General features: G+C 48.0%; 12 protein-coding genes and 2 non-coding genes across 14 annotated transcripts; 9 read left to right on the top strand and 5 right to left on the bottom strand.

The window, feature by feature from the left end:
• Positions 1-3,368: 3,368 nt before the first annotated feature.
• Positions 3,369-3,442, top strand: KNAG0Ktrna8R. Its single transcript has one exon. It is a non-coding gene; the product is annotated as a tRNA-Arg (tRNA).
• An 18-nt stretch (positions 3,443-3,460) lies between these two features.
• On the top strand, positions 3,461-3,532 carry KNAG0Ktrna8D. Its single transcript has one exon. It is a non-coding gene; the product is annotated as a tRNA-Asp (tRNA).
• A 351-nt stretch (positions 3,533-3,883) lies between these two features.
• RTC2 (cationic amino acid transporter) lies at positions 3,884-4,750 on the top strand (the record flags this gene model as incomplete). The annotated part of the gene is made up of 1 exon (XM_022610531.1): positions 3,884-4,750. The coding sequence occupies one exon, from the start codon at positions 3,884-3,886 to the stop codon at positions 4,748-4,750; it is 867 nt and encodes a 288-aa protein (XP_022466818.1).
• A 415-nt stretch (positions 4,751-5,165) lies between these two features.
• YSW1 (Ysw1p) lies at positions 5,166-6,872 on the top strand (the record flags this gene model as incomplete). The annotated part of the gene is made up of 1 exon (XM_022610530.1): positions 5,166-6,872. The coding sequence occupies one exon, from the start codon at positions 5,166-5,168 to the stop codon at positions 6,870-6,872; it is 1,707 nt and encodes a 568-aa protein (XP_022466817.1).
• A 260-nt stretch (positions 6,873-7,132) lies between these two features.
• On the top strand, positions 7,133-8,104 carry ARA1 (D-arabinose 1-dehydrogenase (NAD(P)(+)) ARA1; the record flags this gene model as incomplete). Its single annotated transcript, XM_022610528.1, has 1 exon — positions 7,133-8,104. One exon carries the CDS (start codon positions 7,133-7,135, stop codon positions 8,102-8,104), a length of 972 nt encoding a protein of 323 aa, XP_022466816.1.
• A 204-nt stretch (positions 8,105-8,308) lies between these two features.
• Positions 8,309-11,053, bottom strand: KNAG0K02060 (uncharacterized protein; the record flags this gene model as incomplete). Its single annotated transcript, XM_022610527.1, has 1 exon — positions 8,309-11,053. One exon carries the CDS (start codon positions 11,051-11,053, stop codon positions 8,309-8,311), a length of 2,745 nt encoding a protein of 914 aa, XP_022466815.1.
• A 407-nt stretch (positions 11,054-11,460) lies between these two features.
• On the top strand, positions 11,461-12,405 carry APD1 (Apd1p; the record flags this gene model as incomplete). The annotated part of the gene is made up of 1 exon (XM_022610526.1): positions 11,461-12,405. The coding sequence occupies one exon, from the start codon at positions 11,461-11,463 to the stop codon at positions 12,403-12,405; it is 945 nt and encodes a 314-aa protein (XP_022466814.1).
• Positions 12,406-12,558: 153 nt separating this feature from the next.
• Positions 12,559-13,299, top strand: SPP381 (U4/U6-U5 snRNP complex subunit SPP381; the record flags this gene model as incomplete). Its single annotated transcript, XM_022610525.1, has 1 exon — positions 12,559-13,299. One exon carries the CDS (start codon positions 12,559-12,561, stop codon positions 13,297-13,299), a length of 741 nt encoding a protein of 246 aa, XP_022466813.1.
• A 110-nt stretch (positions 13,300-13,409) lies between these two features.
• Positions 13,410-14,129, top strand: RIB7 (2,5-diamino-6-(ribosylamino)-4(3H)-pyrimidinone 5'-phosphate reductase; the record flags this gene model as incomplete). Its single annotated transcript, XM_022610524.1, has 1 exon — positions 13,410-14,129. The coding sequence occupies one exon, from the start codon at positions 13,410-13,412 to the stop codon at positions 14,127-14,129; it is 720 nt and encodes a 239-aa protein (XP_022466812.1).
• A 177-nt stretch (positions 14,130-14,306) lies between these two features.
• On the bottom strand, positions 14,307-14,954 carry RPB5 (DNA-directed RNA polymerase core subunit RPB5; the record flags this gene model as incomplete). The annotated part of the gene is made up of 1 exon (XM_022610523.1): positions 14,307-14,954. One exon carries the CDS (start codon positions 14,952-14,954, stop codon positions 14,307-14,309), a length of 648 nt encoding a protein of 215 aa, XP_022466811.1.
• A 271-nt stretch (positions 14,955-15,225) lies between these two features.
• On the bottom strand, positions 15,226-16,041 carry MRPS9 (mitochondrial 37S ribosomal protein uS9m; the record flags this gene model as incomplete). Its single annotated transcript, XM_022610522.1, has 1 exon — positions 15,226-16,041. One exon carries the CDS (start codon positions 16,039-16,041, stop codon positions 15,226-15,228), a length of 816 nt encoding a protein of 271 aa, XP_022466810.1.
• A 303-nt stretch (positions 16,042-16,344) lies between these two features.
• Positions 16,345-17,397, bottom strand: ADH5 (alcohol dehydrogenase ADH5; the record flags this gene model as incomplete). Its single annotated transcript, XM_022610521.1, has 1 exon — positions 16,345-17,397. One exon carries the CDS (start codon positions 17,395-17,397, stop codon positions 16,345-16,347), a length of 1,053 nt encoding a protein of 350 aa, XP_022466809.1.
• Positions 17,398-18,820: 1,423 nt separating this feature from the next.
• On the top strand, positions 18,821-20,146 carry SUP45 (translation termination factor eRF1; the record flags this gene model as incomplete). The annotated part of the gene is made up of 1 exon (XM_022610520.1): positions 18,821-20,146. One exon carries the CDS (start codon positions 18,821-18,823, stop codon positions 20,144-20,146), a length of 1,326 nt encoding a protein of 441 aa, XP_022466808.1.
• A 132-nt stretch (positions 20,147-20,278) lies between these two features.
• Positions 20,279-22,444, bottom strand: MAK5 (ATP-dependent RNA helicase; the record flags this gene model as incomplete). The annotated part of the gene is made up of 1 exon (XM_022610519.1): positions 20,279-22,444. The coding sequence occupies one exon, from the start codon at positions 22,442-22,444 to the stop codon at positions 20,279-20,281; it is 2,166 nt and encodes a 721-aa protein (XP_022466807.1).
• Positions 22,445-22,536: the final 92 nt, after the last annotated feature.

Genomic DNA, 22,536 nt, shown 5'->3' with positions numbered 1-22,536 from the left:
TCATTGTTCGAATATCTTACAACTGCTCAATATGAGCATTTACTATCTGAAATAACCATGATTATGTGTGAAATATAGTGAAGTTTAATGAGCACTGGAGATGGTACGCAAATATAGGTTCATCTGCATTGGCTTTTCAGAAATACCAACACTCCTGTTTTGTTAATTTTGGAAAAGTTCAATTAAGAGGCGGAGAGCGTGTTGAATATTCAAGGCGGAAATTTACTTTAGTAGAGCACACTGTTGGAATTAGTGACGCGAACATGTAGACAGTTTGCTTTACTACGTATGTTGAATGTCCAGTGCAGCCTTCGTAAAGATTGAAAAAGGGCTATTTGTACTGGACGCGAATTGAGGCTTATTTCTGAACCGCACCTATACAAAAGAGACTAGTGTGTTAGACTCTCATAGATAAGATGTTATGTAAAAGCTAAAAGAGATAAGTATATGAAGTACCTGGTTCAACAGGTTATGATCCCTGTCGTTGTGAGTAGTAAACCTATTCCCACTGTGCTTACCGGTTCTTTGAACTTCGATCTATGGTTCAATCGAATCTGTTCACTCGTTGACATTACTAGCCCAGAATGGGCTGAGTATATGGAGACTGGGCAAATCTCTCAAACCATAGTGGGAAGAAACCTAGGTCCCCGTCATGTTATGACGCTCCGCAAGACATTTGAACAAGCGTTATACTTGGTCATCGAGAACTCAGTGAATGATGAGATCAAAGTAAAATTACTATCTTAATCATCAAACTTTTACGTCGCTAGACGTGCTGAAGTATCTCAAATCGGAGTATTCTGACTTGAAAGTGAGGGGCTATGTAGAAAGTGTCTCAAAACCTGAATCAATGATGAATAATAGCTTGAAGGAACAAGCTGCTTGGTCAGTAAAGTTTTGTAACCAACTGACCAGTTTGGGGCGCATTGATGTCTCCAGAGGAGGGAAGGGCCGTTTTGGTATTGATGGCGCTAAACCCGGACCAAATCAAACAGTGTTTTAGTTTTTGTCAGAAATCGTAAACCAGCGTCCTTAAAGGAAGTTTACGGATTTACTCCAAGATCTTGGAGAAGGGAAAGCGGAACATGGCGAGGTGGCCATGGCCGCTAAAAGGAGCACTTATCACTCTCAGATCAAGTGTTTCCACTGTGGAGAAAACCATCCGATCAGTAAGTGCGTTAAGTATAAACGGGGCTATCCGGATGCTAATACTTTTAGATCGAATGAAAAAATAGGCGGTCTACAAAGCTTTTATGCATCAATGTACGCATCAACATCACTCCCCAGGGGAGAATGGGTAGTTGATAGCGGAAGCTCCATTCATCTATGCAATGACGCAAGTATGTTTAGTGAGCTTAAGATGGGCAAGCATGAGGAATTGACAGGTATTGTTGGAAATGCTACCATTGAAGGATTCGGAAAAGTTCACGTTAATGATTTTCTTTTGAACAATGTGGCGTCACATTCCTGATGTGGATCTCAATTTGATATCCATTTCAGCAACAACGGCAACATCCAATGGTCGTTTTGTTTTTGGAAAGAATTCTTTACAGATGGTCAGCTCTGATGGCACGAAGTCTATAATGGCCAAACAAGAAAATGGGCTTTATCTGTTGAAAACCTGCCTAGGGAACTCGCAGAAGAAAGCGTTGATTGCTGCCTCTAAGAGAGAGATCCATAAGGATGAAGATTGTCCTGGAACAAACAGTTTGGCATCTCCTGCTTCTTTGTTGCATGCTCGTTTGGGTCACTCGAGTGTAAAGGTGTCTCAGTCGTTGGCTAGGCAGGTTGCTGTGTCAGAGAAAAGATTTCCTGACTCCATGTCTTGTGCAACTTGCTCGTTATCAAAGGCGACTATGAGTAAAGGCGCTGTTTTGGAAACTGAGTATACCCAACCATTACAACTAATCCAAGTGGATCTATGTAGTCCATTTTCTTATGAGAATCTTCAATCAACGAAGTATTTCATGACTATAAGAGATGCGTACTCAAGGTACTACTCGGTGGTACACTTGGAAACCATAGGAGATACACCACAGGAACTGTTTATGTGGATAAAATTACAAGTGAATCACTTTGGGTCTCGTGGAGAGTTTAAGGTGGGGACAGTTCGTAGTGACAATGGTACTGAATTTCTGAATCGTGTGTTGAAGAACTTTTTTGCTGATAAAGGCATTGCGCATCAACTCACAGTAGCCCACAATAGTTTTTAAAATGGGGCTGCTGAGTGTGCTCATCGCACTATTGAAGACAAAGTGCGAGGTCTGTTAATGAGGGGTAAGGTTCGTCCTGTAACATGTGCAATAAAAAATCCTACCAACAGGCTCCGTTCGATATGAGTAACCAAACCGACTCTGCTACAAAATAGCAAGTTGAAGCTAGCCCTAATACATCAAGATGTGACAAACTTTAAATAATTAATGGAGTCTGAATTATCAGCTAATATCATACAGGTTCAGAAGATTCTGGAAAGTTATTCTGACGAGTAAACAAGTCCCCTTGCCATGAGGATTACCTTTTTAATTCTAAGTGCCGTTGTGTCGGAAAAAGCGGGTGCCATAAAGGTCAACACGTTTAATGCGTACACAAATATAGAGTGCACCAAAGTTTGAAGATTTCCAAGAAACGAATTGCGTTTGCGTACAAGACAAAGCTACCCAAACGTTTGAAGAAACTGTTTCAAACAACTGGATTACTAGATGACTAGACGACTAGTAGTAGTGGTTTACTAGAAGTACTGACACGACTAAGGTGGTACTTACAGACAAAACCTCATTACAGTCAACTTTTATCAGTCTGGTATCGAATTCGACAAAACACCTAAAGGACACAGTGAGATAACAAGTAAAGACTTAGACACCATCCTCTGCCTCCTCAATTGAATGGGGTAATTGGCCAAAATCCAAACGAAAGGCTACACCCATTTCCACTACATCCGTAGCGAATGAGACGTCACTGGGTTCAAAACTGACTGACGAAAAGGCTAAGAACATAATCGATGCGCCTGCATTGCCCAGCTTGGATGGTATGGGATAATATGGAACAACTAAAATGTGGTAAACCAAACTCTTCTCTAGCGGTACATCCAACAAGGGCAAAAAACCGCTATATAGGTCACACGAGAAATTATTTTATACAATGTCTTGGCAAAGAGGAACAAGTAATAACCAGATAAGATGTTTCGAGAGCTTTGATCAATTTTCTAGTTAAAAACTAAACGCACGTAAACATTCATGAAAGCTTAATTGACTAGCAATTGTAGTATAATACAAAGTTCCAACAGATTGAAGTATATTAAGTATGTGGTAATGTGCAACATTTTAGCCAATATAGTACCTACAAATTAAAACTTTTGGCTGAGAAACTGAGCTCGCATGGCGTAATGGCAACGCGTCTGACTTCTAATCAGAAGATTCTGGGTTCGTACCCCCACGTGTGAGTGCTCTGTCTTCTTCCTCTTTCCGTCGATAGTTTAATGGTTAGAATGGGCGCTTGTCGCGTGCCAGATCGGGTTCAATTCCCCGTCGCGGAGTAGTGTTTTTTTGCTGGTCCTCCATAGGAAGGCCACACCCTTTACACACTCCACATACACCTACACCGGTCAAGCAATCACCATCTCTGCCAACAACCATTGACTTGGCTCTTTATCATACATTGAAGCGTTTTGTGAACAATTTTTGTGCGGGGAAAATGAAATTAAAATGAAAGAACTCCGGTACTTCACCAGAATACAAGAGAGTTTTGGATCACCCTAGCGGTATAGGTTCTATACATAAGAGGAGTTAGATCCTGGGTATTTGAACGGGTTAAGAGAAGAGTTCTTGTTGGTGGTGTTGCGCTTTTTTTGCTTTTGCACAGAATAAGGCGAGCTCTTTTTATCTTAATGGACGCAAATATGGTGCACGTTATCTCGTCGCTTCCGCCTGTGATGTTAAACAGGATTACAGTCAGTGAGATTACTGGGACTATCTCAATAGCATGCTGGATAGTGGTGTTTGTTCCACAGATCTATAAGATCTTTAAAAGGAAATCTGCGAACGGGTTGTCCGTGGAGTTTTTGGTTTTGTGGCTCATAGGGGATGTGTTTAACATCGCTGGGGCCATGTTACAGGGACTACTGTTCACGGTGATCCTCTTAGCAGCTTACTACACTTTGGCGGACGTTGTTCTGCTGGTACAGTGTTTCTGGTACTCAAAACGGCGTAACCCACCGTCCATACTTAGCAGACGGAACTCGGAGATTCTTTTTGAAGAACTGGAACCGTTGATACCTTCGGACTTCAGGGAGCGAAAACGGAAAAGAAGCGAGTTTTATTCGAACACTTTCTGCGTTTTGGTCGTGATATTCTCAGGGTTTCTTTCTTGGTACGCGTCATACTGTTCCCACTACGGGAAAATGAGGGCAGGACCACACGAGGCACCTCCTATGGAGATAAATGGGATGGCTCAAGTGTTTGGGTACTTGAGTGCCATCCTGTATTTGAGTTCGAGGGTCCCACAGATATTGCTCAATTACAGGCGGAAGTCATGCCAGGGGGTGTCCTTCCTGTTCTTCGTCTTTGCATGTTTGGGGAACACTTTATTCATCCTTTCCGTGCTTATCGTATCCCTCGACTACAATTACTTGAAGATCAATTTTTCATGGCTTTTGGGGAGTGCCGGTACCCTTCTCCTGGATGTCACTATCTTTCTACAGTTTTTCATCTACAGCAATTCAGAACACTCCGACAGAGTGAAAAATACCGTATAATAGCTGGGCTATACGTTTACGGTGGAACTTTATTCAAGAAAGTGTCTGTACTTTTACGATGAGAAACTTGATCTATTTGTGGTCTGGCAGACCGCGCCAACATTTTGACAGTTAACTAGTGTATCGCAATCCTTTCGCTTACTAAATGGTGTCTATTGCAATCTGTTTTGTATGTATTTTGAAGAGAGGAGCGGGATTTATGAGAGATCGTGTCACTAATGATCCCGTTCTCTTTCTAAATTTAATGAATTTTTGAGTTTCTTCTAAATTTACACAAATACCAAAAAATGTTAAAATATTTGAAGTGGTACACTAGAATAAATAAAAGAGGACAAGAGTGAACACGATCCGGGAGGCAAAGAGTACATAGCTTCTAATAATCCACACAGAACTAGACTAGTAGGTATTGTTGACTATGTTAGATATTACGGACAGCATTATGGACGATAGTTCCCAGGTGGGACAAGGAAAAAGGCCCACGGGAAATTCAGGTAAAGTGTTATCTTTTTTCCAAAGGGGTCACTTTTCCTACTTCAATACACTCAGAAGTAGTAAATATGTCCCGACAAATAAGTTCCTAGGGGAGCCATTGGAGGAGAGGACAACCTTTAAAACTGTTTTTGCCAGAACTACAAAATCATTCAAATACAAGAAGATTGGTCCCTTAGCGGCTGAGGAGGATTCCATGCAATCGAAAAATGAGGGTACTGATGAATTTACATTCACCACAAGGAGAGGGAAAAGAGGCACGTTGAAATCGTTATTTGGGTTCTGGAAACAGTTACCTGAGACGTCTCAAGACGACGGTCCAAACAACATTTTGAGCGTCTTCGAAGATACTACTAATACGTTAAGCCTTTCAATGAATAATAGTGTGACAATCGAGGCGGGTCGCGAATACGGTATTTCCCCCCTAGGCTCTAACAAAACGAATTCATACGATCAGGAGGTGCCCACTATGGAGACCAACGTTTCCACGGAATCAGACAACGATACATCTTTCGAAGATAGACCAGACGCGGAGGAGATTTCTCCTCCCACACCACCGGAAAAGGAGAGTCCATATAAGTTTGTCTTTGATACACCGAACAAGTACAGTACACTAGACAATATCCCAGCAAGCAACGAAGCGAGTGACAACGAAGCGAGTGACAACTTCGAGAAAATCCATAAACTTCTATCAAAAGACAACAAAGAAATCTTCAAGTTCAATAACACTTGGATTCCAGAAGACTTGAGTAAACTGATAATGAATCTGTTAGAAGAAAAAATTGAAGTGGAAAGAACGAAGACTCAGGAGATGGATTCCACGAATAAACAACTGAAAGAGGAATTAAGACACAAAGAAAAGGAACTCGAGCTACTTAAGACCGATTACGAAACCCTTGCCAAATCCCACAAACAACTAGAGAATGACTGCCAATCTTTGCAAAAGGAGAAAGACCGTAGCTCTGAGGCTGCTAAAGGGACCCTACAGCAGAAACTGGAAGACCAAGCTCTTCAATTGGAGGACGTGGAACGCAGTAACAGAAAATTACAACTAGCACTGGATAGGAAAAGCTACGGTCTTACGTATCTGTGCAACATATACAATAATCTAGTGGCTCGATACAACCGGATGAACAACCACACGACATTGTTGGAGTGTTACAAGGAACAGTCCTCCAAATTCATGTTTACCTTGATGAAGAAGATGAACGGCATAGTGGACGAGGACAAGCTAATCACGTACAATGTCGCTTTGAAGAACCTCTCCTTCAAGACATCTCTGCTGAATATGGAAAACCCCAATGGTGACCAAGTCGATGTGTTCAAGAACCACATTGTCAAATTCTACCACGAAGTCGCAGACGACGTGCTCCTGAACGACGTCGTGGCCCAGTTTTCCAGGCTCACTCGCTCGAACCAGTTTCTCAAAAACAGCGTGTGGGAGTGGAAAAGACAGTGCACCTCGCAAGGGAGACTACTATCCAAGATGAAAATGCAGCAACGCCCACCACCAAGGAGAAACCAGCGCCCAAGCAAGCCCCGCGAGACGATAACGGAGCGCGATAGCATCGTCCTGCTCTCAAACCCACAGGGGAAAGCGACGGAGAACACCGAACCGAGGCAGCCATGGTAGTCGCTGTCACTTTCAGCATTTTGTGTCACAAAGTGGACCGTTTCTTAACTATGGAGTTTGCTTATCTCCGCTCGTATCTCCGCAGGCTTGATATAAGCAGCTTTTGCATATTTTTCAGGTTTAAAGGGTATAAAGAGTGATATATATATATATAATAAGTAGTACTACGAGGAGAGCTGTTGCAAGTGGTATACGTTTTTGGAGAGTGCAGTTCTGTCAGTGGTAAGAGTGTTAGCAAAGGAAATAGCCAATTGTTCAAGATGTTGCATCCAAAATCTACAGAAATTTACTTCAAGTTGAACAACGGTGTTAATATGCCCGCTCTTGGGTTAGGGACAGCGTCCCCCAGGGAACACATGGCGGAAACCAAGCAGGCTGTGAAGGCTGCTATCAAAGCTGGATACAGACACATTGATACAGCTTGGTTTTACGGTACCGAGGGGTACATCGGTGACGCTTTGAAGGAGCTGTTGGAGAATGGAGATGTAAAGAGAAGCGATCTTTTCATTACCTCCAAAGTTTGGCCCGTGTACTGGGATGACGTGGACCTGTCTTTGAACGAATCGCTGAAGAGCCTTGGGCTTGACTATGTGGATTTGTACTTGCAGCATTGGCCCCTTTGTTTCCAGAAGATTGAGGATTCGAAGGACGGCGTGAACGGACTCAAGGGCAAACCAATCGACAAAGACGGTAACGCCTTGATCGTCGAAGGTGCCGACTATCTGAGCACCTACAAGCAGATGGAGAAAATCTATCTCGACCCTAAGGATAACAGAGTCAGAGCTATCGGTGTGTCAAACTACCCTGTAGAGTACCTGGACAGGCTGCTCAAAGTGTGCACCGTCAAGCCAGCGGTCAACCAGGTAGAGATGCACCCACACTTACCCCAATTTGAATTGAGGGAGTTCTGCGAGTTGCATGACATAAAGTTGACCGCATACTCTCCACTGGGATCCTCCGGTGCACCACTACTGAAGTTGCCATTGGTTAAGGAACTGAGCGAGAAGTACCAAGTTACTCTGAACGACGTTTTGATTTCGTACCACATCAGAAAGGGCTCTTTTGTTATCCCCAGATCTTTGAACCCGGTCAGACTTGCTGGTTGTGTCAACTTTGTCACATTGACGGAGGGTGAATTGGATCAACTTGACGATATTGGTAGAAAGGACTCAATCAGGTACATTGACGGATCCTTTGCAAAAACCATTCCAGGCTTCACAGGTGGTAACTGAAATGGTATAAAGGTGGTCAGGGAAGAAGGACTTAAATTTTTATTAAGACATGTTATCGTGTGTATGTTTCGTAATGATCAGTTATCACTTCACCAATGTTGAAGCACGAAAGGTAATTGATGCATGGGTTATATTATTATCTGAAATAAGGATATTTATTTTTTACAAACGTTACTGCTACAGCAGTAAAAGTCCTGTTGAACTTCACAAAACATCCCATTCGCGGAAAATCTTGAGGAAACTGACATCACGGTCACAGAAGTACGATTGGGACGACAAATAATCCAGACAGTCGTCCTGGGAATCATCTATTTCTTCGTCTGCCACAGGGAACAGTGAATAATCAGGAATAGGCGCCATGTTCTCCTTTCGTTCCAACGAAATGGGTATCTCTTTGAAACGCAAAAAGAGTACAAAGTTACGCCCGTATTCCTTCCGCATCCGAGAGGCAAAGGTGGAGATTCTGTTATGCGTGATATAGGGACTCAACATTTTGAATTGCGCGTTCTTCACAGCTGTTGATGTGGCAACAAGTTGCTGAAGGATAGTGTCATACCAGTGGGCCTTGTACGGAAACACCTTCACAAAGGCGTTCTTCTCCTCAAGATACACTACAATCATCTTTAACAGTAGCGTGAAATGGAAAAGTTGCAGGTTCCATTTGATGTTATCACAGATCGAAGCAGTACCGTCTGTACCGACGAGATACGTATGCGTTGTCTGCAGTAACTCCAAAAGGTAAGCGTTTTCTAGATCTCGAGATTTGTCATCGATCTGTTCCACGAGACGAAATATGAGCGTGAAGACGGCTGTGTAGAAGAAATAAATGATTTCGCTGTAAAGAAAGGGTTCATTTTTGATACTAGTGAATATTTTTACCGTCTTCCTTGCATTTTCCAAGTATTCACTTCTCAGTTTTTCTTCCAGCGGTGCTGGGTCCTTCCCCTCAAAGCAGTGCCTATTATCATTGATTAAGGAGAGAAGAAACAGGTCGACAATAATTGCTATCGAAAAGTACCTGCAATGGTATATTAGGATTCGGGCGCAAACGATCTCGAATTGTAACTCTCTTGCCCCGCCATTGTTTTGTTGGCATAGGATTTTATAGTACTCTCTGAAACTCTCTAGTTTCATAAGAGGGTGCAACTGATCGTTCCATTCTTTCAAACTTTCCTTCACTTTCATTGCGTTGTCAAAGACAGTCTTGAAAGTTTTCCCTGAAATGCTTTTAAGGCTGAAGCAAGCGTGTTGAGCGTCCTTCTCTAAGTCGAACAACTGTAAACAGTAATAGGATATGGGCATCATTAGCAACTGTGCGTGATTTAGAGTGAAGTTGAAGGCGTCCTCGAAAGTTACTATTTCTGTGATGTGGTTCTTTAATTCGTCCATAGTACAGAGCTTTTGGATGTGTTTCAAGCGTTTTTCGTTGGAGAAAACATCTGTCACATCTTTGTGAATCAGTGGTGTTGTGTTAAGTCGAATTGCGTAAATTGAGTCTGACGACAGACAGTAGAACCAGACAACCCTTCTGACGTATGCCTCTGACATCGAGAAGGAGTTGTAGTAAGAGGCTCTATGCATCCCTAGGGATATCGCGACGGAGACGGCTTTGCTCAGCACAGTGTATGCGACCTCCAATCCGAAGTTACATTCGATATATTTCTTCCACAGTAACAGCCCCTTCAAAATCGTGATATCAGAGGAGTGGATCACAATGCGATTATAGTAGTAGAGCACATTCACGGATAGTTTGTGCTCAATGCGCCGTAGACCCATTGAACTGGGGAGGTAATTGTCCTTTCTCAAGGAGTATGCCTCTTCTGTATTGATCAACAGCGATGCGTTTGCTCCGAGACATAGGCATGTGTTCAGTAGGAACCTTTTATTAAAGGATAAAGTCTCGCCATCGTAGTATTTATCGAGCAACTGGAAACATTCCTCTTCCGTCACCATAGAGGCAATGGTGTAAAGGAGTGCCTCGAAGAAATTTTCCATGAGTCGTTTCGCTTGCTCTCTTGGCGGCAATTCGAACAGCTGGTAGTTCCCCTCCTCGTCTTTGGGCAAGAGTCCCGTAAAATTGTTCAGTTTTTTGAACTGCATCAAGTACAGTTTGGATCCATTCAAGTACGTGTCCCGCAGCGGTCGGAAAAACTCACTATCCGAGCTTCTGCCAAGTTTCTTTGACATCCACTTCAGTTTCTGCGCCGTTATGAGACTGGTTGTGTACTGTTTGTCCGTGCACCTTGGCAGAAAATCTTCATCGACGGTTGGCTTATCGACGTCCTTCAGAGACTCGTTGACGAGCCTTCTCACGTTTGTAGCGATCCCGTCGAGGACGTACAATTTCCTTGCTATTTTCTCTACAGCCGCGGTCGAGTCCGATGCGGACGGACCACCCTCGTGCAGATCTATATTCCGCTCGGGGTGCAACTGTGTCACATCCGCCCGGTTTCGGAATTTCCGTCTCTTGTGCCTGTGGAGCAGTTTCTTCCTCTCCAACTCGATATGGAACTCGAAAGTGCAAAACAAACCATGTTTCAGGCAGTGGACGCACCTGTCTGGACCCGTCTCCGAGGCTACACACCTGATCTTCTTCTTCCTGCACGCGTCACACGCCCTGTTCGATCTCTTAAGCAGCAGTTGCGCGGGCAACGGTTCCGTATACTGCATCTGCTGTTGTTGTTGCGGAGACGGCACCTGCACAAACCCATGCTGCTGCGCACCACCCTGCCAGGGCTGGTTGCCCACGAACGGGTACACCTGTGGCCCGTACATAAACTGCGCCCCAGCAGTCTGCCCAGCACCACCTGGGCCCACTTTCTGCCCACCCGCACCCGTCACGTACTGCGATGCGGCATCGCCCACTGCCATACTCGGCACATTCTCTAGTTCTCCAGCGAGAAACCGCCCAGCAGCGGCACCGTCCGCCTGCCCCGGGGATGCAGCCATATTCAAGACACAGAGTCACACACACACAAAGTAAGAACAAGAGACCAGGCTGCTATGAGAGAGGGAACATTCCTGGGAACTGCGAGCCCCCCCCACCGTCCGATGCACGCCTGCCCACCAGGCGGCCCGGCACAGGGAGCGAGCCTGGTTTCCTATACATTATATAATTTGCAGCGAAAGGGGAAAGTGGGGCACAAAAAAAGAAACAAGCGGAATGTGTCCCGAAGGGGCAATAGTGGAAGATCTCGAGGAAGTTGGGCGTTGGTAGGGGGATGCTCGACGGTGCCCAGGTGCGATGCTGGGCTGAGTTTGGGATTGGGTCTGGGGTGAGCTGGTACGGCTGCTACAGGCGAGTTAGGGGGAGTTTTGGTGGCAGTGCAGGAGTAGCTAGCAGTGCAGTAGGTCAGATGGGTGTGCTTGATATATGGGGAGGTGGTGCGAAACGTAGGGCTGTGGCTGATGGGGAGCGGGCTGCGATAGAGCGGGAGATTAAACTGTGTGATCGGGATCCCGAGAAGGTCTGTGCGGACTGCACGAGCGGTGGTGAGTCCAGTGACGACGAGGACGAGAAGAGGGTGATTTTGAAGGGCGAAGAGGTTTTCGCCCGGCTGGAGATCGATACTGAGTCGCGCCTGTTCAACAGCTCAAAGGTGCCAGCAGTGCACTTCGTAGTCCCGACGTCGCAGGTCGATTGGAAGCACGATGCGTGCTCGGAGAGGGAGGGGTCCGTGCAGCACAAGATCTCGCTGTGGTGCGAAAGACAGGACTTGGGGCAGTCCATGTCTTGCAACGTCACGTCTTTACCGATAGACATCATGAACATCGACGTGATGCGAGGCGCTAGGAATAACGTTCTTGTGTTGCCCCATTTCGTGTGGATCCAGGATTTGGATGCCCGGACAGTCGACGAGACTCTCGACTCGCTCGTACCGGACCTAATGGACACAGCGGTCAAGAGGCCCGGTCTCTTGCAAAAACACCAGAACCTGACAGAGGCCAAAGAGGACAGCTTCGTGTTCATTTGCTCGCACACAACAAGGGACAAGAGGTGCGGTGTCACCGCGCCCTACATGCGGCAAGTCTTCGAGAGAGAACTGCAAAAGCACGGGTTGTTCAGGGACAACTCCGATTTACGGCCGCAGGGCACAAACGTTCAATTCACAAACCATGTAGGCGGCCACAAGTTCGCGGGAAACGTTCAGATCTACTTGAAGAAGTTCAACACGCTGGTCTGGCTGGGGAGGGTCACGCCAAAACATATCCCAGCGATCGTGCAGAACTTGATCGCGACAGACCCTCCACAGTTGCCCTTCCCTGAGAAGGTCAGGTGTATCAGGAAATACGAATGGTGAATGGGTCTTCCCCAAAAACCCTTCTTTGCTCTCTCTTTAAAGGTTTAAGCATCTCGCTATATACTATATTGTCTCTCTTATAAAAACACTTAAACTGAAGGCTCTCTCGCAGAAGGGACCGACCCCCCCCCTGTGAAGCCACCATAAGCACGTATGGCGATCAAGCGGGTTGTCCGTGAGGGAACACGCTCTGGAATCACCAGCGGGTCATCGCGGTCGTCTCAGCCTGACTGTGCCCAGGATGCCGCTGAGTCTGAAGATGACTTCCACTCATCCAGTGCAGAATCCTCCTCCGAGGAGGATGCATCGAGTAGTGAACAGGAAGTTATGTACCACAAACCAGTGCTGCTGAAAAGGGCCGCACCGGTGACCACGCCAGAGGAGAAGACCTTCGACACGCAGCAGAGATCCACGCGTGAACGGCTACAGAAAAGAGTAGAGCACCAGTTGCATGTCTCGAAGACGCAAGAGAGTAGGAAGTTGAACATCGATGAGAACTACACCACGGATAAGGACCTGCTGCGACAGATTGTGCAATTGAACGACGACGATACTTTGAACGCAGAGCAAGAGTTGAAGGACTGGCAGGAAAGACAAGCTAGACGGCTACAGAGAAACCGTGATGCTCTTGTGAAGACACAGCTGGAGGCAGAGGAACGCCAGGCCAGGGTGATGGAGAGAGCAGCACATAAGGGGGGAGGCGATCCGGTCAATGATACGAACAGTGTTAGATCAACACCGCCTCAGGTGACGGGGGTCGAGCGGAAGACCAGTCCCTTCAAAAAGAGATCCCAATACAAACCGCAGAAACCACAGGATATGACATTTGACACGGTACACTCAACGAGAGACGGCCCAGCAAGCGACAAGAACAACGAGTATTCTGCTCTGTAGAGGCCAATACGTTATTTGAACAGTAAGGGAAAAAATAGAGGCACCACGAGTGTACCTTCCAGTTTACTTGCAAAAAGAGAGGGCGTTCTTGTATCGCTGCTTCTTCAAGAATGTCCCTGGCGCCACTAAGGGATGATCTACCGAGCTGTCTAGAGCCATACTTGCCTCAGCCACCATCCGCACACAGCGATAGACCCTTTGTGACCGTGACATGGGCTCAATCGCTTGATGCGAGAATATCGAAAGGCCCAGGAATCCGCACGGCCATCTCGCATCCGGAGACGAAGACGATGACCCATTACTTACGGTACCACCATGCTGGGATCCTCATCGGAACGGGCACTTTGCTTGCCGACAATCCCGGGCTGAACTGTAAGTGGGTTCCGCAGAACGGTGACAGGCGGACACCGAAACCTGTTGTGATGGACCTTTCGCAAAAATGGAGATTCGAGGGGTCTCAGATGTGGGAACTTTACAAGAAGGGTACCGGGAAGCCACCAATTGTGATTGTACTTGGCGAGCCCAAGGCGAGGGAAACAGGTGTCGGGTATCTGATCGTTGATGACCCATCTGTCAAATGGGACACATTGTTGCGCAGGTTACGGTCAGAGTTCCGATTGGACTCAATGATGATTGAAGGTGGTGGGAGGATTATTAATGATGTATTAATGGAGGCTGGGCTGGTCGACTCGATCGTGGTCACCATTGGATCTACAATTTTAGGTAAGAATGGCGTAGAGGTGTCTCCGATGCATTCCTTAACCCTGAAGCATATCCGGTGGTGGACGGGGACGACAGACGCAATAATGTGTGCGCAGCCGGACGTATGATATTGCAGGGAGAGGACGAATTGTCCGTCCCCAAGTTCGTGCATTCCACGTGAATACATTACGTACAAAGATAAGTAGTTATATGATACAAAGGCTATGATCGAAGTTGATGTGAGTACCATGCATGAAGTGCGGAATGCCAAGGGGGGGGAGCGTAAATATATTACAGCGCGGTATTCACATACAGATTCTATAACTTGCGTAACGGCCGGACGTTTCACTCTTTCTGATGATCTTGACGACCTCACCTCTCTTGAGCCCAAGGTACAGCGCGACCGGGTCTGCCCTTTGGATTCTTGGCAATTGGGACTCCTTCAGCCTGTATCTTTTCAACAATTCCTTCTTTTCGTCCGTGGACAGTTTGATATGCTTGGGGACCAGCTCATGGTGCGTGATGTTGACGACGAGCGATGTCTCATGGAAGGTTTCTATGGTGGCTGGGGGTATGGAGGGCACCAGCTTCATGGCGCTTGGCGTGACGTTGTTCTGATAGACAAAGATCCCGATTTGGTAGTTCTTCTCCTGGATGTGGATGACGAAGTTTTTCATCGTTTTGACACCGACGGAAGGTTCGTCGCAAAACTCGACCCACAGAGACCCCATATCAGGAAACTTTGCGATGGCCTCCTCCATCGGGTTGGCCTGGAACGACATCATTTTACGCTGTGGTCTGCCCATGGAGTCACAGTACTTCACTTTGAAATCCTCTAGGGACAACTCCACCTCCTCCTGCGTGATAAAGTACCCTCTGTCCTTGACCATCTCCTTGATGGTCCGGAACGTTCTCCACAGCCTTCTCACGTTTCTCTCGTTTTCCTGATCCATTGAGTGTATGTGTATGTGTGTGTGGGGGGGCCAGTAGACTCTCAAACACGTTCCGGGATCGGCTACATCGAGCCATTCAACCAGTGAGTGAACAGCTTCCTCCAAATTGCATCGAACAAGAGAAGTTATAAAAATTTTCAGTCCGTGAATAGTGATAATATATATAGTGTATGTACAGGAGCCCATCGCAACGGGTCCCCGGGTCTCCAGGTGGTTGAGGACCCTGGGGATCCGGTCCCAACGGGCCGTGCATTGGGATGGGAGTGGGGGATCATCTCTTGACCCAAGTGGGCATCTTTCTCGCCTTCAATTTGCCCGGTTTCTTCCTCTCGACGCGCCTGTAGTCTGTCGTGAGGACGCCGGACTTGTGTAGTCTTGATTTGAGCAGCGGGTTGAACGCGATGAGGGCCTTCCCGATGGCGAGCATGACCGCCTCTGCCTGGCCCGTGGGCCCGCCGCCGGACGTGAGCGCGTATACGTTGTAGTCCCCTACTGCGTCGATCACCTGGAACGGGTACATGACGGACTCTCTGTCGCGCATCTGGAGGAAGTAGTCGTTGAGTGGTCTGTCGTTGACGAGCACGTCGCCTGTCCCGCGGACGACGTACGCCTTTGCGCTGGCTGCCTTCCTGCGTCCGACCGCGACGCTCCTTCCCTGGGAGTCCAGGGACGGAATGCGGGCACGGTGCTGTTGCAAGTCCCCGGACCGTTTCGAGTACTTGGCCAAGTGTAATTTGATCTCGTCGTTGATCAGTTGTGGATCCAGTCCGTGGAGTCTGTTGAGCAACCAGACGAGTTGCTGGTACTGCGTGGGTTTGAGTCTGGACCTGCCACCGCAGCGGAGTGCGTACTCGTCGAGCGAGATCCAGGGGAGTCTCCCCCTGTTAAGGGCCGCCGCTGTGCTTGTCTCGCGGAGCGTCGGTAACTTGATGTACTTGCGGAGCAACTGTTCCAGTTCGTTCACGGCCTGTTCGTGTAGTGGGTTTGCCGAGTAGAAAGTGGTCAGTTTGGGGACTATCCTTGTCTGCAGCTGTCTTGCTGCTGGGGTGACCGTGGAGAACCCGCGGGATATCAGTCTCGCGAGCATGGTGTGGTGGGCTTGTTGTGGGGGGCACTTGGAAGTTGATTGATATTGAATAAAGTTCAAATCTTTTGCAATAAAATAATTAAAGGACAACTTTGGGAACTTTGGGACCCTCGCCAGTAGCTGCGATGTCAAGATCAGCGACCATTAATCATAAAATTTCGTTAAAATTTTATCTATACAGTGATAAGAAGTAATTTGTTTCACTCCTATGGGGGTTACATATTCGTAAATAGATTGTGTTGCGACATTGCAACAATGGTAATATAAAATAGTCTGGCTAGCTTGATCATTGGGCTACCCCGATTATTTGGAGGTGTCGACGACGTATCTCCCGACGATTTGGCCCTTGGCCATCTTGTCGAAGATCTCTGGCAAGTCGGACAATGGAGCGATGTGAATTGGGGACTTGACCAAACCTCTGGCGAAGAAGTCCAGAGCCTGTCTGGTGTCAGCTCTGTTACCGACGTAGGACCCGACGATGGAGATGGACTTGACGACTTGGGAGAAGACCTCGGACTTACAGTAGGCGTTGGCTGGTAGACCGACTAGGACGACGGTACCGTTGGCTCTGCAGTATCTGGTGGAGGCCTCGATGGCGGCCTCGGAGACGGAGACGTTGATGACACCGTGGGCACCACCATCGGTGACTTCCAAGATCTCGGCGATGACGTCCTTGCACTTGGTGAAGTCGATGAAGTATTCACCGCCTAGCTTCTTGAAAAGCTCGGCCTTCTCTTCACCACCGTCGATACCTAGGACTCTGTAGCCCATGGCGGTGGCGTATTGGATGGCTAGGGAACCTAGACCACCACAGGCACCGGAGATGGCGACCCAGTCACCGGCCTTCAAGTTGGCGGACTTCAAAGCCTTGTAGACGGTGACACCGGCACACAGGATAGGGGCGACCTCGGCCAAGTCGGTACCGTGAGGGATCTTAGCGGCCTGGACGGCGTCAGCGGTGGCGTACTGCTGGAAGGAACCGTCGTGGGTGTAACCAGACAAGTCGGCCTGAGGACAGTTGGACTCGTTGGCCAATTCACAGGACTCACAGTTCATGCAGGACCCGTTCAACCACTTGATACCGGCGTAGTCACCGATGTTCCAGTTCTTGACGCTGTCACCCATGGCGACGACGATACCGGCACCTTCGTGACCACCGACTAGGGGTAGCTTGACTGGCAAAGGCCAGTCCCCGTGCCAGGCGTGCAAGTCGGTGTGGCAGACACCGGAGTACTTGACGTTGATCAACAACTCGTTGGCCTTTGGCTTTGGAACAGGGATTTCCTTGTATTCCAATGGACCGCCATTGGACTCGAAGATGACACCCATCTGGGTTTCTGGGATAGAGGAGGACATTATAAAGCTGTGTGTGTGATTGATAAGATCTGTGGAGTGTTGGAGCAAGCAAGAGGGGCAAGAGGAAGAACCTTGAAACGAGAACTACAAGAAACGGCAAAGTCGAACTGGACGGCGAGCCTTTTATATCAAACTTTCGCACGCTGCCAAGCTATCCGGATGGCACCCGACCAGAAACGAGGCAAAACTGCCAGAGCGCACCGCAACAGCGCCCGAGCTACTGACACCTTCCCCCGCTGGTCCTCGAGTTGATGATACTCTGTGCTTTGCTGACACTCTGTGCAGGCTGCAGGCTGCAGGCTGCAGTCAGTGGCAGTGGCAGTGGCAGCCTGCTGCAGCGCAGTGCGGATGGGCGGGCGGGCGGGCCGGGCGTCGTGTGACACCGCCGCGGGCTTCCTCTAAGCGGGCGGCCGGGAGACACGCGCGGGAAAAAGAGTGGAAGCCCAGGCACAGCGAGCGTGACGCGCCGCTGAAAGAGTGGGTGCCCGCGCCGCGATTTTTAGAGGAAGCCGGGAAGCGTGTGCGGGTAACCGGCGGGTGGGTCTGCTCTGCCCTGCTCTGCTCTGTATGGGTAGTGGTGTTCTATATCCAACTGTACTCGCCCTATATATATATATATATATATACGTGGGAGTGTGGCTGTTGAAGGCGGTCTTAGTAGGCCACACCCTGTGGGTTAGCCGAGTGTGTAACCTCTCGAGTAGAAGAGTGTCTCAGCCCCTGTAGCAGTCTCAGTTGACGCGGAGTTGGTACACACGGCCGGACACACGTGCAGGCCGCGGTGTCGCGAACTCCGACGATCTCCTGGTCGCGATCCGCTCTTCCTGTTGTCAGCACTTCTAAGGTGGACACAAGATAGCTCGATCGAATGAAATCTCCCCATTGCGCTGTGTACTCTTATTCGTTCAACTATAATGGACACAATTCTTCGGTTCCTTGTTGGATGTTACTTCATTTCCTAGTCTATTCTCCCTCTGCTACTGCACGGACAACTGCCTCATAGCAGAGTGTCTCAACTGGATACCATTCTGGTCCTCCATGGGAAGGACACACCCTGTAGTATCCCCGCCGTACATAGTGACCTCGGGGCCACTCCCGTGTTCGGGTTTCCACTTGATCCTCTTCCTCTTACGCCACCCTCTTGTATACAACTATGTACTACCCATATACAGGAGAACCAGAGAACTATTACCATTATAGTAGTCTTAGTATAGTCCTCTCGCTCAACGGACACTATGGCGAGGGCCACACCCCGCGTCGTGTCACGTCTCACGAAAGTGAAAAATTTTTCTTTGTTCCATCTCTTCTTACAACATGGGCCATCTCTCTTTGATTTTACTTGTTGAAGAGTCAATTGCACCAGTGCGTCTTTATCAATTGAGTCCTAGTCAGCGGTACATAGCAGGAGCAATACCACAACACGATGAACTTGGAGACCGACGCGGAGAAGAACATTGAAATCTGGAAAGTGAAGAAGCTGGTCCAGCACCTGGAACAGGCCAGAGGGAACGGGACCTCGATGATCTCGCTGGTGATTCCGCCAAAGGGACAGATCCCCATGGTGCAAAAGATGCTGACGGACGAGTACGGGACCGCGTCGAACATCAAGTCCCGTGTCAACAGACTCTCGGTCCTCTCTGCCATCACCTCGACGCAACAGAAACTGAAACTGTACAGTAAATTACCCCCAAATGGGCTCGTGCTCTACTGTGGGGATATCATCACGGAGGACGGGAAGGAGAAGAAAGTCACCTACGATATAGAACCGTACAAACCGATCAACACCTCGTTGTACATGTGTGACAACAAGTTCCACACAGAGGTCCTCTCAGAACTGCTGCAAGCGGATGAAAAGTTCGGGTTCATCGTCATGGACGGGTTGGGCAGTCTGTTCGGGTTGCTGGCGGGGAACAACAGAACCGTACTACACAAATTCACAGTGGATCTGCCCAAGAAGCACGGGAGAGGTGGTCAGTCCGCGCTGCGTTTCGCTCGTCTAAGAGAGGAGAAGAGACACAACTACGTACGGAAAGTCGCAGAAGTGGCAGTGCAGAACTTCATCACAAACGACAAAGTAAACGTCAAGGGGCTCGTCTTGGCCGGGTCCGCCGACTTCAAGACAGATCTGGCCAAGTCGGAACTGTTCGACTCAAGACTAGCGGCAAAGATCATCAAGATCGTCGATATCTCGTACGGGGGCGAGAACGGGTTCAACCAGGCCATCGAACTATCAGCGGAGGCACTCTCGAACGTCAAGTTCGTCCAGGAGAAGAAACTGCTGGACAGCTACTTCGACGAGATCTCCCAGGACACGGGGAAGTTCTGCTACGGTATCGACGACACTTTGAAAGCGTTGGATTTGGGCTCCGTCGAAACGCTCATCGTGTTCGAAAACTTGGCTACGATGCGGTACGTGTACAAGGACTCAGAGGATAAAGAAGTATTGAAGTTTGTTAAACCAGATGCAAAGGACGTCGAGAAGTCGTACGCAATCGACAAGGCAACGGGGAAAGAAATGGACCTCGTCTCAGAACAACCACTCGTGGAATGGATCGCGGAAAACTACAAGAACTTCGGGGCCACTTTGGAGTTCGTCACAGACAGATCCTCGGAGGGGTCCCAGTTCGTCACTGGGTTCGGTGGGATCGGTGCCATCCTGCGTTACAAAGTCAACTTCGAACAACTGCAGGAGGACTCAGACGACGAGTACTACGACGAGGACGCAGAGTCAGACTACGACTTCATCTAAGTGGACACCACTAACAGTGCATTAATCTAACATATGTTTTATACAGATTTATTTTTCACACATACACGCGCACCTATCTATACGATTGCAAGTATATATCTACTGCTATTTAGATCGTCTAGTGTACTACTACTACTTCTTGCCCTTCCTCCTTTTCAAAGTCTCCAACGCATCCGTATCGCTTTGCCCAATGATAGACCCGTGACCACGTTTCTTGACGAGTTCATCGGCAAGATTGGTCAACCCACCAGTCAGATACTTCTTCCTCATGTCCTTACGCACCGGTTGGTCCAACATGCTGTTCAACTCCAACTTTCTCATCTTGTACTCATCCTTCCCCAAAGTCTTGTTCAGTTTCCGGTTCCTGTTCTTAGCCAGGTACACATCCTTCTTCTCGTCATCAGAATCAACGTCAATCCCAAGGTCATCAGCAGCTTTCTTCAACCAGTTCTCGTCTTTGTTTAGGGACGTGGACGATACATCGTGGTTCGCCAGCTCCGCGGCAAGTTGGCTCCGGCCTTTCAGTTGCCTCACAATGTCGACCTCGATAGGCAAAAGCGACACATCCTTTTGCCATTTCAGACCTCGCCCCCTCTTTTGACGCCGCTGCGACTCGGAACCACTGCTCAACACTTTACGCAGTTTACGCAGGGGACCCATAGCCTCTTGCGGCGAGCAGATCATCACGGATACACCCTCGCTTTGACCACGCGCAGTTCTCCCAGACCTGTGGATGTAGACGTCAGCCGTGCGGGGCAGGTGGTAATGGATCACATGCTGGATCCCCGGTATGTCGAGCCCTCTAGCGGCCACATCGGATGCAATCAACACAGTGGGTTTATGCAGTGTCTTGTTGAACTGAGCCTTTTTCTCATACTTCTCCAAATTGCTCAAACGGTTCTTTTGAGACATGGAGGAATGGATCTGGAACGATGGGATACGCAAGAAATTCAGGAACGAGGTCAACTTCTTCACAGAGTCAATGGCATTACAGAAAATCAACGTGGTACCGGGGAACATCGATATGAAATAGTAAACGTACAGGTCACGCTCCAAGGGGGCACACTCAATGAGCGCCTCCTTGACTTGCATGTTCACTTTGTCGAATGGGTTCGCATCGATAATCGTAGGCCTCTCTTTGAAATGGATCTTTGTCATCAACTGTTTCAAGACTTCTTCCAACTCGTTATCAGATTCCTTCAACGTGTGGCCTTGCCCATTCGACGCTAGTTTGTTAAACAGGTCCAGGGAAAAAGTGGCCGAGAAAATAAGCGTTTGCCAGTGTGACCTCTTCCCCTCCTTTTCACGTCTTGCCTGACTCAGTAATTTCAAGATCTTGGTGAATTCATCAAAATGCCCGTCTTGTAACAGCCGGTCCGCCTCGTCTAGCACCAAAGTCTCAATCTGAGCAAAACGTGCTACCAAATCACTCCTCTTCTCCAAAAGCTCTAGGAAACGACCCGGTGTCGCAATGATGATTTGACCACTACCGTCGTATTTCAGTACTCTCTCCTGTTTTTGGATAGAAAGACCGCCCGTAAGAGACATTATAGCAAACTTGTTCCTCCCTGTAAAGATCGATTCCCCCAAGTTCGTCAAGTGCGAGGTCACTTGTGAAGCCAACTCTCTAGTCGGCGTGAAGATCAGGGCCACGGGCCTTGCTGAATCCTTACCCTTGATGAGATTTTCCAGAATCGGAATACCATAAGCCAACGTTTTACCAGAACCCGTAGAGGCCTTGCCCATTATATCGTGGCCTTCAAGAGCCAAAGGGATTGTTTTTGACTGGATCTCGGTAGGCTTGGTGTACCCGAGTTTAGACAGCCCTTGCAGTGTGGTCATGGAAAAGTCACCTAACGCCTGCCAGTCTGGCAGCTCAACCTCTACCTCACTAAAATTGACATTGGCGTTGAACACATTGGACGTCAATTCATCAGCGTCAGCATCTGCACCGGCGTCATCAGAGACCTCATCACCCTCCTCTGAATCGCTTGAGGCAACGCTTAATTCACCCTCTTTGATATCGTCAAAATTCTTGAATTCAATAAGCTCATCACTACTGTCGACTTCAGCATCGTCATTGGGAATGGCTGCCGTACTTTGATCCTGTTCAGTTTCCCCAGTTGCTTGCTCACTAACGGTAAATGTCACTTTACCATCTACAACCTTCACATTCACACCATCGAGCTCTTCGAGTCCATAGAAGCCATCGAAATCATCCAGTGTGTCTGGAACATCGACTTTCTTCCATTTCAAATCTGTGGCCTTAACCTCTACGCTCTTATCATTCCTAGACATTGTTGGTACTTCTTTGTCAATTGCACCTTCATCTCATCTCATCGCAACTCATCTCATCTCATCGAAAATTTTTCCATCTCACTATAAATAAT

The sequence above is a fragment of the Huiozyma naganishii genome, chromosome 11 (assembly GCF_000348985.1).
Source record: "Huiozyma naganishii CBS 8797 chromosome 11, complete genome".
NCBI classification, from domain to species: Eukaryota; Fungi; Ascomycota; class Saccharomycetes; order Saccharomycetales; family Saccharomycetaceae; genus Huiozyma; species Huiozyma naganishii.
Note: the sequence above shows the minus strand (reverse complement) of the source record. Positions and strands in the feature narration are given on the sequence as shown.